This window comes from Empidonax traillii, unplaced genomic scaffold (genome assembly GCF_003031625.1).
Source record: "Empidonax traillii isolate 1590-97213 ecotype Southwest subspecies unplaced genomic scaffold, ASM303162v1 scaffold532:size433792, whole genome shotgun sequence".
Classification (NCBI taxonomy): domain Eukaryota; kingdom Metazoa; phylum Chordata; class Aves; order Passeriformes; family Tyrannidae; genus Empidonax; species Empidonax traillii.
In genome coordinates this window covers 165,784-179,543 of record NW_020955725.1, presented here as the reverse complement: position 1 = coordinate 179,543, position 13,760 = coordinate 165,784, and the positions used below count along the sequence as shown (strand labels likewise).

Below are 13,760 nucleotides of genomic sequence, written 5' to 3'. Positions count from 1 at the left end.
GGGAAGAAGAGGTTAAGTAGGTGCTGCAGCTGGTCACATGCTGAGTGAAATTGCTGTGGAAATTCTGGGGCAGTGAGTGCTTGTGGGTGTGTTGTTTCTAGAGAAACTGAGACAGGGTAGAGCTCAGCTTCTGTGGCTGCACTGCATGGCATCTGTCCTGCCTAATAGGGCCTCTCAGTGTGTCATGTCTGGTGGGAAGAAGTAGACGACTTGAGCACTGAATCCAGATGTTATAAAACAAAGCTTGCTGCTGTTTCTCTGACGTTTTTCAACCTCTGGCACAGATTGGAAGTCCGGTGCATGGAGGCCTTGGTGCTTCTTCCACCGCACAGGTGGAAGGATTGCTGCTCCCTGAGTGGGGCAGCGAGCTGGGACTGGCTGCTGAGGTTTAGCTGCACCATAGAAGCTGCTCAGAGCATGTGGCTTGCTGAGCTGTTTGGTGTGATGCATGGACCCCATTTTCCATTCAGACCCACAGGTGGAAGAGGCACAGACAGTACAGCCTTCTGTGTAGTGAAGCAGCAGGACTTTACAGAGCCCAGAAGATTAGAACTTTTCTTACACAGTCTGTTTTAACTTGAGACAGCCCTTTCTGTCAAGCAGGCAATATTGAGACAGCAGTTGCTTTTCATATGTAATTAGGACAATCCTCGGTCTCCTGGCAACAGATGCTAAAGAGGAGCAGTAATTGCTTCAGGAGAAGAGATGCTGAATCACAGGGGACTGCTCCAGAGCCAGGGCTGAGCTTCCCCTGCTGCAGGTCTCTGCCATGTGCTGTGAGCTCAGGTGGGGAGAGGAAATGAGCTCAGTGCTTTGGGCAGCAACACCCCAAATGCTGCAGCAGGGTGCTGGGAGGTGCAGCCTGGCCTAATGCAGTCAGAGCCAGGAGTTACATACTCCTGATGTACCCAGCACAGCAGCCATCCCAGGTGGAAATCAAATCTCTGCTGTCGGGGAGTTCATTCTTGCGGTTTTCTCAGTGTTTCATCAAGCCCACAGTTCATTGGCGTGTTTGGAATTCCTGCCGAGGCCCCTCTCTGAGCAGGCATAGCTGACAGCCCAGGTTTCCTCCTTGTGAAAACTGCATTCTCCTGTCCTCTCTCTCTTGGCTTTCCACTGTACTTCTATCCACTCAAAGAAAACATGAATTAAATAGAATTGATGAGTCAAAAGTATGCAGTTGGCATCTGTAATTGGAAAGATCAACTGTGGAACCCTGAAGTAATGTCTGGGAACCTGTGTGGTCATAGCTAGGAAAAAGAACAGTGTGAAGTTCTTGGTACTGGAACCAAAGGTCAGCTGTGGAGAAACAGAGTGGCCCCAGGATAACGAGCGGGTGGTGTCCAGTGTAAATAAATTTCAATGACAAGGACAAACAGCCTCAAACTCCTATATAAAATAGAGGCCTCTGATCTGACCATCACCACTTGGGACAATGTGAAAAAGGTAGAAATTTGCAATCTGGGAAGGATATTTGTAATAGTGGTCATAGCAGCATGGTGGAGATCCGCAGTTTCCTGGAGTTCCAGGAGCAAGGAGGTTTCTAATGAAGTGAGTTGAGGCACTTCGGCCAGAAGCGTTTTGTTCCACACTCCTTACCATGGTATCTGGGGGCATTGGGAGCTTAACAGAGTTCAAGGGGAGGCTGGAGAACATGGAAGGGACACATCATGTCCAGAGCAGTTCTGAGCTATGGATCACTGCAGGTTGGGGCACTGCTTGGGGAAGAGTCATGTGTGCTTTCTAGACTTGTACCCCTTCATTTGAGCCGCTTCTGGCATTGTCGACAGAGGGATGCTGAGCTAGGATAGACCTTCAGGCCAACTGATGGCTTAAATTTATGCTGGCTAGCAAAAATCCTTGTTCATGTACATACCATGTGTGCATATATAAACATATATCAACATACGTGTGGCAGGTTAGAGTTTTCCCAGCAAAATAGAGCTGGACTGACCATGCGTGTCAGAGAGGAGCCTGAGTGCTTTCGTCTGTGCTGAGACTGGACAAGTTCTTCTTCACTGCACAAGAGCTGGCATGCAGAGCTTTGGAGTACAGACCTTCTGGGGATGTGCCACACGCCACTGGTCTGCCTTTTGCTTCCGAGGTCTCCAGCAGAAAGGAAAGGGCACCCTCTCCCCTCCAGTGTAGAGTTCTCAATTGGAGACCTGAGTAGTTACTACTCAGCAACTTCTGCTAATCAAATTGTAGTAATGTCTAATAACAACTCTTTTGAGGCCATCTGCTGAGAGGTAGCTGTTCACAAGAATTTTGTGTGTTCCTGCTGCCTGCTGGAGTCTCCTAGAAATCTGGGATTCTCTGATTTAGCTGGATGATATGAGACCTGTGCAGGTCTCTGTTTGCTTTATGTGGTGTAGTGTGCTAGATGATCTCTGCCAAAGGGTCCTTCTACCCAAATCATCTTCTTAATACTCTTATGAAGTGTTAGTATGAGGCAGCTCCAAAACACTCTTATTCTAAGGGGAGGTTCATTCCTTCCTTGAACATCTGGAATTCTTCCTAACCCAGGGTTACACCAAGTGGACTCTCTGCCTGTGCAGTAAAGCGGGCACATGCTGAGGACATGAAGCACTGGGGAGAAGAGCTCAGACTGGAGCATGGTTAACTCAGCTGTAAAGTGAGTGGGTCTTCAGCTTTGGCATCAGCGTGCCTGGGAGAGTCAAAACAAGCCTTGTGACTCTCTGCCTGGGTCGTACGTCTGCTCTCACCTGCAGAGCAGCTCTTCAGTTGGCACCGTTCCCACTGCATCAGGATACTGCTGCACTATGATTCAGAGGGAAGATTCACCCATAGTTGCTCATTCATGTAACACACTCTCCTTGGACAGCCAAAATAACACATACTTGGCAGACTTTTCTGCCTTGTGCATCTCAGGGTTATTCCTGTAACCAAATCTTGCTTTCTTTAACTGATGGTTTCTTCCTGTTACTGAACAAAGAATTGGGAGACATAGCTGTAGTGTACTGTACTCCTTGCCCAGAGATGATGACTCTTGACTTTGGGATTCATTTTAGCTGCTCAGCTCTGCAGACCCCTGGCACATGCCTCTGCCTTTAGGGCGAGCCCGACTCTGGAGGACACAGATTGCCCTCTGTGCCCCTAACGCAGCTGGTGTACTCAAACATGGATGACATGAAAAATGAAACTTGGTACAAGATGGGTGGAATTCTGTCCCGTTTCTCATGCCGTTGTCCGCACTGCAGACTCCTGCCCTGCAGGCCCCAGGAAAAGAGTTTGGGCGAGCATCTGCAGTAGCTGTGCAGACAGCGCAGAGTGACTGTCAGTCTGGGATGGTTCCTGTGGCTTGCTCTCACATTTTATTTTTGTTGCCCCTTCCCAAAAGTGTTGATTCTTTGCTATCTGTGTGTGGTGCAGCAGTGGTCAGAGGCTTCACTGGGGACAGGTCAGGGTTGCAGTCTGTAGCGGTAGCTGCTGCCTTGGCTGTGCAATGGTGGCGTGAAGCCACTGGTGGCCTCTCCCCAGTAGCTCACCAGGTCTAAGGAGGTGTGCAGGGAGGTGCACTGCCATACACACAGGAGAGGGCTCTTTGAACACAATAGTCACCCATCTTGAAAAGGGAAACTGGCTGTTTTCTCTGCTTGCTCAAGGGCGGCTCAGCGCTACAGTGCTGAGCAGAGCTGTGCAAGAGGCACCTGGCACTTTGGGGGTACAGGTGTATCATTTCACATCAGCTGTGTGTCAGTGTCTAATGTTTCCTCTAATGCTGGACCTTTGATTTCCTCATCTTATTAAAGGGGTGCACAAGCACTCAGATCCCCATCTGTGTCCCCAGTGTATCTTGTAAGAATGTTTCTTGGCCTTATGTTATATTCAAACTTCTTCCCTTTTTCTTTCCAGACCCCAACACCTGACTCCTCTCAAACCAGATTCTGTTGTGAAATGAGAGTAGCGTCATACTGGACTGCTCCACAACCATCTCCCATGACTTGTTTTGCCCTCACCATTTTTCTTTAGCTCTGCCTCCCTGGAGGCCTATGAAAAAATAATGAGCATACATTCTTCCTTACTCAGCACTTCCACTCTCAAGACTTCTCATCAGCAAACAGAAGAATGTGATCTTTTTCCCGTATCTTACAATTCCGCATCCTAGCCAAGGATTTGTTATCCCGCCTGTCTGGAATTATGTTGTTAGGCATAGGTAACCTTGTGGATTCTGGAGGGGTTTTTATCTCCAGCAGTTCCTATGTCAGTGAACGTCTCCACTGGCTCATGCTTCTTGCAGAACTGGGTTAGGTGAGGGGATTGGAACAGCCTGTCCTGGAGGGAACTGGAACAACTGACTGCACTTCGCAAACAGGTGCTCCAGGGCTTCTCCTGAGGTGCTGCCGAGCTGCGGGAGTCAGTTCTAGCCTGTCAGTGTGCTGGACGGCAATCGTAACACAGATTGCATCAAGAACTCTTTTACTTTTTGCATTTCAAAATATTTTCCCTTCTTTGTAGAAACAAACCCAGTTCCTTCCCAGGGTCTTTTTGAGCTCCTTGGAGGGAACTGGGAGTCACAGAATGGGAAGCCCAAGCTTGAGGAGATGAGAGGCCTTTAAACTTGAGAGGTGCAGAGCAGGAGGAGGGCTCATTCCATACACCTGTTGGTATATGTTTTTCCCTTGCTTCTCTGATGGTTCAGGGTGGTTTGGTTTCACAAGGCATTTCTGGGAAGCTGGGATGAAGAGGAAGATACTTTGCTGTAACACTCTGCTGGCTTGAGCAGCAAAGGATTTACTGTGAATGGTTGTGTTGCAGCTTAGCTCTGATTAAGTGTTTGTTACAGACTGAGGTGCCTGTTTCTGCTCATTCTGGGTTTGCTGGCAGCAAAGTCTGGTTAAGGGGACAAAGAATTCATTGCCCATCCCCTCCTTGGGACACAGCGTGTCAGGGGTGCACAGAGGGCTGCTGTGAGAGGGAGGTGCCACAGCCAACGCTCCCTGCAGTGGGGAGGTGGGGCTGTGCCAGGCAGGGGGTCTCCAGCATTTCGACCCCTTTAATGGAAATTTTGCCAGCATCACTCGGTTTCTGTTTGGCTTCCCCAAGTGTGGGCACTGTGCCAAACTCTTGTCAAGGCTGGCAGAAGGGTCACAGGCTCTGCAGCAACTGCGGCAGCTGCCAGACACATTTCCTCCTCTCCCCTCCATGTGTGCCCAGGCGCTTGCTTTCAGGTCTGTTATTGCATGGGATTGCCTCGTGGTGATTTTCTTGGTCTAGAAGAGGTGACCTGAGGCCTGAGTGTGCCTGTTGTTTGATACCCAGAGTGCCCAGCTCCTTCAGCCATGAAGTGCTCCTTGCATGGATTTACCTTGCTGTTTGCTCTACTCATTTTCTGATTGGGTCTCTTCTAGGTTTTGAAGGCTGTTCCATGGTTCCCACCATTTATCCCCTGGAGACCCTGCACAACTCCCTCTCTTTGCGACAGGTCAACGAGTTCCTGACAGCTGTGTGCAGGAGTTGCAGCGAATCGCACGTCCAGTCCACTGCAGGTACTGGTCAGGTGGGCTTGTCTCTGGAGAGGCAAGGAGCACTCTTGGTCTTTTACATTCTGGGGACAGATCAATCTGATAGGACTGGAGATAAGCGCAGTCTCTGGAAGCTGTTCCAGAGTGCTCTAGCCCAGGGATCAGAGCCATCCTAGGCCACTTACTTGGGAGACAAGTAATCAGACGAGTCTGTCTGTAGCTGGTGACTACAGTGATGTGGATACAAACTCCAGCTTGGGAAATCTTAGCCTAATGTTCCCAGGAGCTGATGGGCAGGCATGGCTCTGATTTGACTAGTCCTGAGCTCTTCCCGGAGTACCTGATCCTGGATGCTGGGCTACGAGCCGTTCCTTTATGTCTGTCTGAATATTACTGATTGTGTATTTTTTTTTCTTGAAGCTTTGTTTGATTCAATGATTGGTAGCCAGATACCAGGAGACCCCTTTATGTCCCAGCGAATCCTGTCATCATCCTCTTTGCCGTTGCGCCAGCGTTCAGATAAGCCCCCTTGGTGTGAGTGTGCTACCTTCTTGATTGGGGTGAATGTGGTGGGGAGGGAGGGAAGTTTGTGAAGGTCAGGGAACTGATCTGGCTGAAAACAGTTTTTTAATCCTCCTCCTTTACTGGATTAGATATAATCTATATCTTATCTCTAGTTTTGCTCATTGTGCAATATAAGTCAAGGATAAGCACTGGTAGAGAATCAATGTTTCTTGCTCCAACGTTGACTCCTGCTCAGCATTCAGGGATTGTGTGTCAGGAACCAGGCGGAGCAAGTTGAAGCTGAGACTGGTCCATAATAGTGGTCCATAATAGTGAGAAAATGAAAGAGAATGATTTTATTCTCAAAGCCGTCACATTTTGCTCTGTGACAACAGAATCCAGTCTTGGTTGTACGCCACTGGATTACAGGATGGAACTGTGCTGTGTGTGATTGAGTTTTCATCAGCTGAGCTACCAGAAACACCCCAAGACCAGCTGCAAGCCCCTGCCAGGTTGCCTGGCATGTAGACAGCCATTACATGTTGGCTGTAGAACTGCGGGACTGTGACAGTTCACGTGGGGAAATACCAGCTACGTTTAAAATTTTTCTTCCTCTTTGCAGACAGCAGTGGCCCCTCCAGTACTGTCTCCAGTGCAGGCCCATCCTCCCCAACTTCTGTGGACAACTGTGCTCATTTCAGCTTCACTGAGAAACTTTCCATCAGCCCTCCAAAAAGTGAGGAGCAACTGAGTAGACAGTCTCCTGAGCAGGAAGAGAGTCAGCCTCCAGGCAGAGGGCTTCACAACGAGGGGGGGGTGTTTGGGCTGTCAGTGGCAGAGCCAAGAGTTTCAGAGACCCTGACCTGGAATAAAGGCCCAGAGCCAGGCAGGCTGTGCAAGAAGGAATTGGCAGAGGACACTAACCCAGAGGAGAAGAACATGGAAGAGCTGGATGAAGATTCATCTGGGGAAATGTTAGATTCGAGTAACCCAGGAAACCCAAAGTGTGGTGTAGGGTCTGACCTGAGTCTGGTTGGGGAGAGTGTGAAGCCAGGTGAGGGGTGTGTTGGGGGAATGACTGGCCTGGATCAGTCTGGGCTGTCCAAAGAGGTCCTGGTGCCTTGTGAAGAGGAGCTGCTGGGAGAGGTGTTGAACCCAGAGCATATGGGCAAGGAGCTGCTGGGGGACAGAGCTCTGTCAGACCAGCTTCTCTCTGGTCACCTGTGCCAGGTGCAGGCACTGCCTCCTGAGAAAAGCCTGGAGGAACTGCAACTGCTGTGTCAGGAGGATCAGCAGAATTAGTGGCTTGCTGGACAGCACACTGCAAGCGCTTCTAGCCTGGAGGTAACCCAGCTTCCTGCACAGCACCTCGTGCAGTTGATGGTCCATAGCACCGAAGAAGCTGTGTCCCAAGGCCACAGGACTCTGGAGTGTGAAAGGATCTGCTCTGCTCCTCCACAAGCCAGCTCTGCCATTCAGCAAGAATGCTTACCTCGTTAAATGAACAGCAAATGCAGTCCTGGTACTGGCATGGCACCTCCATGCAGCAGGGACGTGGCGCTGCACTGGTGTCCCAGAGTTTGTGTGCTTGCTGGGACAGCAGCATTAGAGGACTGGTACAGCCAAGGCTTTTGGGGTGGTAAGTCCAAGGGGACAGATACTTCCGTGAGACTTTCTGGCCCATAGCCTTCAGGAAAAGGCATTCTGGGCCCAAATTAATTGGATCTGTCACAACCACCAACCTCTTCTCTGTTTCTTCCTCCTCTCTCAATCCCCACTGCTGGCCACCAAAACCAGGTCCAGAGAGTTAATGATAGGAGGACTAGGAGAAGCAAAAAGCATTCTGAATGTGGGAAGGAGGGTAGTGAGGGCATCGAGTTCAAGACTGCCACTCGCAAGCAAACATCTCTTTGGCATGGCCTTGGATGTTTTCCTGCTGGGCTGAGGCAGGCAGGAGTGTGGGGATCCAGCCTGAGAGAGGTATGCAAGGAGGATACACGGGTTTTTTTTTCTCGTCCCCAAGGGTCAAGCAGGGTACAGCTCTGAAGTCTTGGTGACAGAAATTAAAAGAAACTGCTCTTTGGACAATTCAGGACTATTAGAAACCAATAAGGAGAAATCTTTATTATATAAAAAATGAGAAGTATTTAATTCATATTTATGTAAATGCCTTGTGAGCACAAGCCTGAGGGCAAGATTGATACGGGTGTCCCTGCCGCATCCCAAGTGCTGGCCAGGGCTGTGCTTCCCACTCCTCCTATATTTATGGACAAGTCTGCGTGTCTGTCTGTAGCTAGAATATGTGTTTTTGTGAAGCTGTGCCCAAAGATCTCTATGCTGTGTTGTGATGACGTGTTCACAGTAAATCTATGCTGTGGGTCGAGCGTCTCTCCATCTCTGATGCTGACTTTGCAGCAGTGTGTGTGTGTGCCAGAACTTGCAGGTGCAGCCCTGCTTATGGCTGCTATTCTGGGACAACTGTGGCTGAAGTCACACCCAGAGTGAGTGCACAGGCTCAAGGCCAGTTACCTTTTTTTCTGCATAGAAGAACTAGTCATACTAGAGAAGAGGTCCTGGCTTTCCAAGTCCCAGGGTGGTTTGTGATAGAATGAAGACACTAGGACGGTGTGTTTGGCCCCTTTCACTTAGTCCACACCTTCCGGTCACTTTAAGTACATCCTGGGTGCTGTGTCTTCTTCCTCATGCCCAGTAATCCTGAGCTGCCAGTTTGGCTATGTGAGCAAGGTCGCGTTTGTTTGCACTGGGAACGTAGCAAGTTGTGCAGCTGGGGGTCCAGAGTGTGCTGGGGGCAGCCTGGCCCCTCTCGTGCCAGACTGTGCCAGCCTGAGGAGGTGAAAGGCCTGCCCTCCCCTCTGCTCTCCCTGTGTTACAGTCCTGCATGAACACAGACCTTGGCCATGGGGCTGCAGCTGGCCCACAGGCTGAGGGACCGCACAAGATGCCCCTTGGGCACTGCCCACAGCCCTTGCCCTGCACCGCATGGCATCTGCTGCCACCAGCAGCAGCCTGGGCAGAGCGGTCACCCTGAGGGATCCAGCAGCACCTGCTGCAGGGTGTCATTACTGAGAAGGGCCTGGAGCAGGGCCCTGTGGGGTGGGGGCCTGGCTCTCAAGCCACACAGCCAGATGCTCATCACTGCACACCTTCGGGAAATGCACTGCGATCACAGCACCTTGGTTACCAGGAGCATGGTTTATGGTAAGTTTGTGGTTCCTCCTCTGTCAGCACCAGCTTTGGCAGCTACTCTGAGCTCTCCATCAGGCACTGCACAAGCTGTGGTGCACTCTGAGGCCATCCTTCTCTCCTGAGGATCATAGCACAGAACTTGCATTCCTTTTCCCTTGCATCCACCTGTGCTATTGTTTTCCCCTGAGGACAGCCAGGCAGGAGCAGATCTAACTGGGCATCAGCCTCTCTGGACTGCATCACCACACAGGCAGAGCAGCAGCCATTCCCATTTTCTGCTAACTGAGAGTTCCCCTTGCACAAAGTCAGGTCAGAGTTCTGCAGAGGTGCAAAAGTCCTGCTTCTGCAAGGGGGACAGAGGGTGCAGGATCCCCACCGTGCCTGGTCCCAGCCCTGAGCCAGCAGGTGCTTTGCCTGCCACAGGGCTAGAGTTCTTCCCAAGGAGTGCTGGCAGTGCTGGGCAGGAGTGCAGGGACAGGTACAAGGCCACAATGGAAAGCATGATTTGGGAACTGTGTGAGGTGTGGCAGCATCCCAGGACAGACAGGCTGTGCCAGGCTCCTTACTGGATTATCAGGGGCTTCGTTCCCACCGCCCCACCCTCAGCCACCTGTGCAAGTGTCCCCGATGTCCCATACAGGGACCCACCAGTCACCCTGCTGGGGCCAGTGGGTGTCCCAGACAACCTCTGTGTCTCTTCCCTGAGACACAGGTGGTCTTAGCAGCTGCAGGTAAAGGTGGAAAAGCTGAGGCTCGCCTGAGCTGGGAGACATGGGAGGGTGGCACAGTAGCTGCATCTTGTGCCCCTACCTACAGTGTGGGCTCACTGAAAGAACAGTTTGAAACTGGTCATGTTTTTGTTCGCATTTAATGTGGCTTTATTATTAATGTGTTGGGCTCCTCTCTTGACAGCAGTTAGTTACAGAGTGTTTCACATGGAAAATGGGCAAAAGGACAGAACTTAAGGAACTAAATTCAAATAGAAATATGATGCTGAAGAAAAGAATCAGGGCTCTGTTCTTAAAACATTTAGCATAGAAGAAGCTAGGAGCACAAGTTGCCATTTCAATACAGTTAAGACGTTCACTTTTTTAATTATAGGTTTAAAATAGTATTTTTTACCTATTACATACAGGAAGATTACGCGTTGTTGCCCACATGCAGAAACAAGCAAAAGCAGAGTTTAACTGTTTCTCTCTACAGTGTTATATTGCCCCTGGCTCCAGATAGGTCCTGCTGGCTCCTGCAGCCTGAGCAGGCTCAGCCTCTTTACAAATTGGCATCTTCATAAGTTGTTTTCCCCATAGTTTTTTAAGATGAAAAGTGGGGCAGGTGGAAGAAGACAAGGAGCGAGAGAAGCTGAAGGCAGAACAGACTGCCACAAAAAACTGAAAACAAAATGTGGAGCCTTGAGGACAGGGAATTGAACTGGTGTAGGATAAAGCTGTCAAAGCAGCAGAGCTGCAGAAGGCAGGAAAGGAGCGCGGAGGGCAGTGTTCCTCCTGGAACCCACTGCTGGCTGCACTCCTGCTGGAGGACGCAGGCACCTCACAAAGCCTCACTATTACTGCTGCTTAGAATTGCTTCAAGTTTAAAATTGAGAAAACATTCATGTGTGGGTCTATCTAAAATTAGTGCATTAGCTTTTACATCTAGTCACATATAGGGATCCTGGGAGCCAGTGAGGGCCACACTTGTGCCTCTGGTGCCTGGCACTCTGCAGCTGCCACCACGGTGGGTGAGCCAGGGTCTCCCCAAAGCACTGCAGGCAAATCCCCCCAGCATTCTAGGGGGGAACAGGGCAGGTGTTACACTGCCTGCTACTGCCAGAACCAACATTCATGGATGCTGACCCCATCGGGGAACATTTATTCTACTGGCAGACACAGGGTAATTCCACGGTTAAAATCAACACAGCACAGGGCAGGGATTTGCTAAAGCCCTGAGTAAGCTCACATGCTCCTAACAAGGGCTGTATCCAAAAGGGCTGGCTGCGCCTTGAGGAGGCTGCTGACCTCGGGCCTTGTCCTGCAGCTGCTGGGTTTTAGATACAGCCTTGCAGAGTTGTTTTGGCTGCCAGCAAGTTCTCTATGGTCTTTTTATGTTGTTACTTAAATTGCAGCATGTAAGTATTTGTACTGAGAAACCTCTGAACTGACACTAAAAGCACGTGGTATCATGTTAACATGTATAAATTAAAATACTAAATCAACAAAAAATGCAGCTTATATAAAAAAATTAAATATATAAGTTAAATGCGAGATAGACCATTTCCCTAGAAACTCCATTTTTATCCTAGGAGCAGGTTTCTAAGCAGCATTTTCTTTCTGCCAGAAAACTAGCACTGAGACTGAAGTGTCCCAGGCAAGTGCAACACAAGGTCTGATGATGCTCATGGTGGAGTCAGCCCTTGGCTGAGGGCCAAGCACAGTGGGTGACACAGCAGATAGAAATACCTTTGTGCTGAATGTCAAGCCTTGCAGCACTGCTTTCTATCTCATTCCTCCTTCCCCAGAGGACAGCCTGCTGCCACTCTCGTTGTCTTACAGAAAGATAAAAGCCATCTTTGTGATAAGACCTTCTGTCAGGGCTCTTGGAGGTGGCATAGACGCAGCTGGCTCAGTGCACCTGAGCACCCACACTCCTGGAGCTGCTCTCCCTTCAAGGAGAATGGATCTCCCACACCGGAACATACCAAGGTCTGCATACCAAGGAGGTCCTGGATAACTGCTCAGTAGCCATGGTGCACTCACAGCACACAACTGTGCGTCTGTCAGGATGACCAGAGAGCAAGGACAGACACCCACAGTGATGTCAGGGAATGAGCTGCAAGGTGGCACTGCATGGACTAGCAGCACCTCACCTGCGCTGCCAACACATCCCTGCCATGACGGGGAAACTGAGCGTGACTACATTTGCTACACTACTTTCTCCAGAGTGCTTTGGGAAGGGTGTTCTCTTTCCTCACACCACAGGTTCTATTCCCCACATCCTGGATGCTTGGGACAAAAAAAAAAGCTTGAACACAACTCTGAGGCTTGGACCCTGGCACACAGGCAGTGAGGACATGGCTGTTCTGTGCAGAGCTGGCATGCCCAGCGACACCGGCCAGGCACCAGCATCCCCTGCAGAGCCTGCGTGCTCCCAGTGGCCGCACCACAGTCCTCCGGAGCCTTTCAGTTAGGGACAGGAAGGTTTCTCATACATCTTGGGCCAACAATAGTTTCTGCTGTCGAGGGGGCTATAGTTGTGCGTTTGGATGCTCTTTTTGTGTGACTGTTCAGGCCACAGCCCCCCTGTGCCACCTCCTGCCACACAGCTGATGTGCAGGTTGGCCACTGTGTGTGCAAAGCTCAAGTTAACAGGTTAGGAATGTGCTGAACCCTCCCCTCCCACCACCATGTCCTTCATCCTGGCTTCCTGAGCACCCAAGCAGGTGCTGCAGGATGCCATAGGCAAATATTTGGGACAGAAACTTGCCATGCTGTTAGGATGATGGTCCTACCTAGTTGGAGTAGAAGTCTCCTTGCTCAAAACACCTCCTGTATGCTCAGGATGGGAGATGGAAGAATGACCTTCACTGTCACATTACAGTTGAAGGGTTTTGCCTTCACTCATCTCCTCGGTGCACTTTTCTTGCGAATTAGATTTCACCTCGGCTCCCTGGCCCCCCATGCACTCCCTGCATGCAGCAGCAGCACTTCATGCCTCACCGGAAAGATAAGGTTCATGGTGCTGCAGGTTAAATGGTAAGGCAGCCAGCAAGAGAGTAGAACAAGCTCTCACAGCAGCAAGGCAGCCAAGATAGTCTACAGAAACTGTACAGGTAGCAGAATAAAGCAGGGAAAGTGAAAGTGCCCCTGGCCTGCAACTGCTCTTGCACAAACTCTTTGCTCAGTCCAGAAAATTACAGAGCCCTGCACTTCTTCCTCATGGCATCCAGTGCTGAGCTAGATGGATACCCGACTGCCTGACAAATGGGAACCATGTAGAGGACTAAACCAGAGAAGAACTGGACTGTGATTAGATGGCGTCTCTGATGTTGCATCGGTGATTGAAGAGTCAATGGATGAACACAAAGTGTGAGAGATTTAGAATTCAATCTTACAGGCTGGAAAAGATTCGTCCTGCATCACAACAGTGCTGCTGCTTGCCAGTACCATGATGTTTAGCTCCTGCTGTTTCTCATGGGTCTGTTGATACCATTCTCGTGTCACTTCAGTATCATGTGTTGGAATCAATGTCACCTGGGAAAAGAAAGCAGCAGAGATGATTGAGAACAACCACAGTGACAAACAATGCCCATAGGAGCTGAGGCTAAAATTTCCTGGTAATTTTGGAACACTGTACCCTTGGTACTGCTTGTTCTATTTAATGTCTTTCAGATGTCAGGTTCTTAGGCAGAGTTTTATTTTATACAGTACCAGCACAATGGGGCTCTGAACTAGCTGCAAAGTGGCAGGACTGACACCATAATTATGAGAATGGCTGCAAAGCAGGGGAGAGCACTGTGCTTGGGAGCTCCAGAAACAACTTCAGAAAGATCCCTCTGTGAAAAGGAAC

The 13,760-nt window shown here is 50.0% G+C and overlaps 2 protein-coding genes across 15 annotated transcripts in view; one reads left to right on the top strand and one right to left on the bottom strand.

The window, feature by feature from the left end:
* PPIP5K1 (diphosphoinositol pentakisphosphate kinase 1) overlaps positions 1 to 8,371 on the top strand; it is a 46,259-nt gene extending 37,888 nt beyond the window's left edge. For all 10 annotated transcript variants that reach the window (XM_027897176.1, XM_027897175.1, XM_027897179.1 and 7 more), the window contains 3 exons: positions 5,373 to 5,510; positions 5,907 to 6,020; positions 6,613 to 8,371. In XM_027897176.1, coding sequence (XP_027752977.1) covers positions 5,373 to 5,510; positions 5,907 to 6,020; positions 6,613 to 7,292 — 932 coding nt within the window. In that variant the 3' untranslated portion in view covers positions 7,293 to 8,371. The remainder of the gene's footprint in view (positions 1 to 5,372; positions 5,511 to 5,906; positions 6,021 to 6,612) is intronic.
* Positions 8,372 to 10,051: 1,680 nt separating this feature from the next.
* Positions 10,052 to 13,760, bottom strand: part of MAP1A (microtubule associated protein 1A) — a 56,814-nt gene continuing 53,105 nt past the window's right edge. For all 5 annotated transcript variants that reach the window (XM_027897192.1, XM_027897193.1, XM_027897197.1 and 2 more), the window contains one exon: positions 10,052 to 13,444. In XM_027897192.1, the coding sequence (XP_027752993.1) occupies positions 13,289 to 13,444 (156 nt within the window). In that variant the 3' untranslated portion in view covers positions 10,052 to 13,288. The remainder of the gene's footprint in view (positions 13,445 to 13,760) is intronic.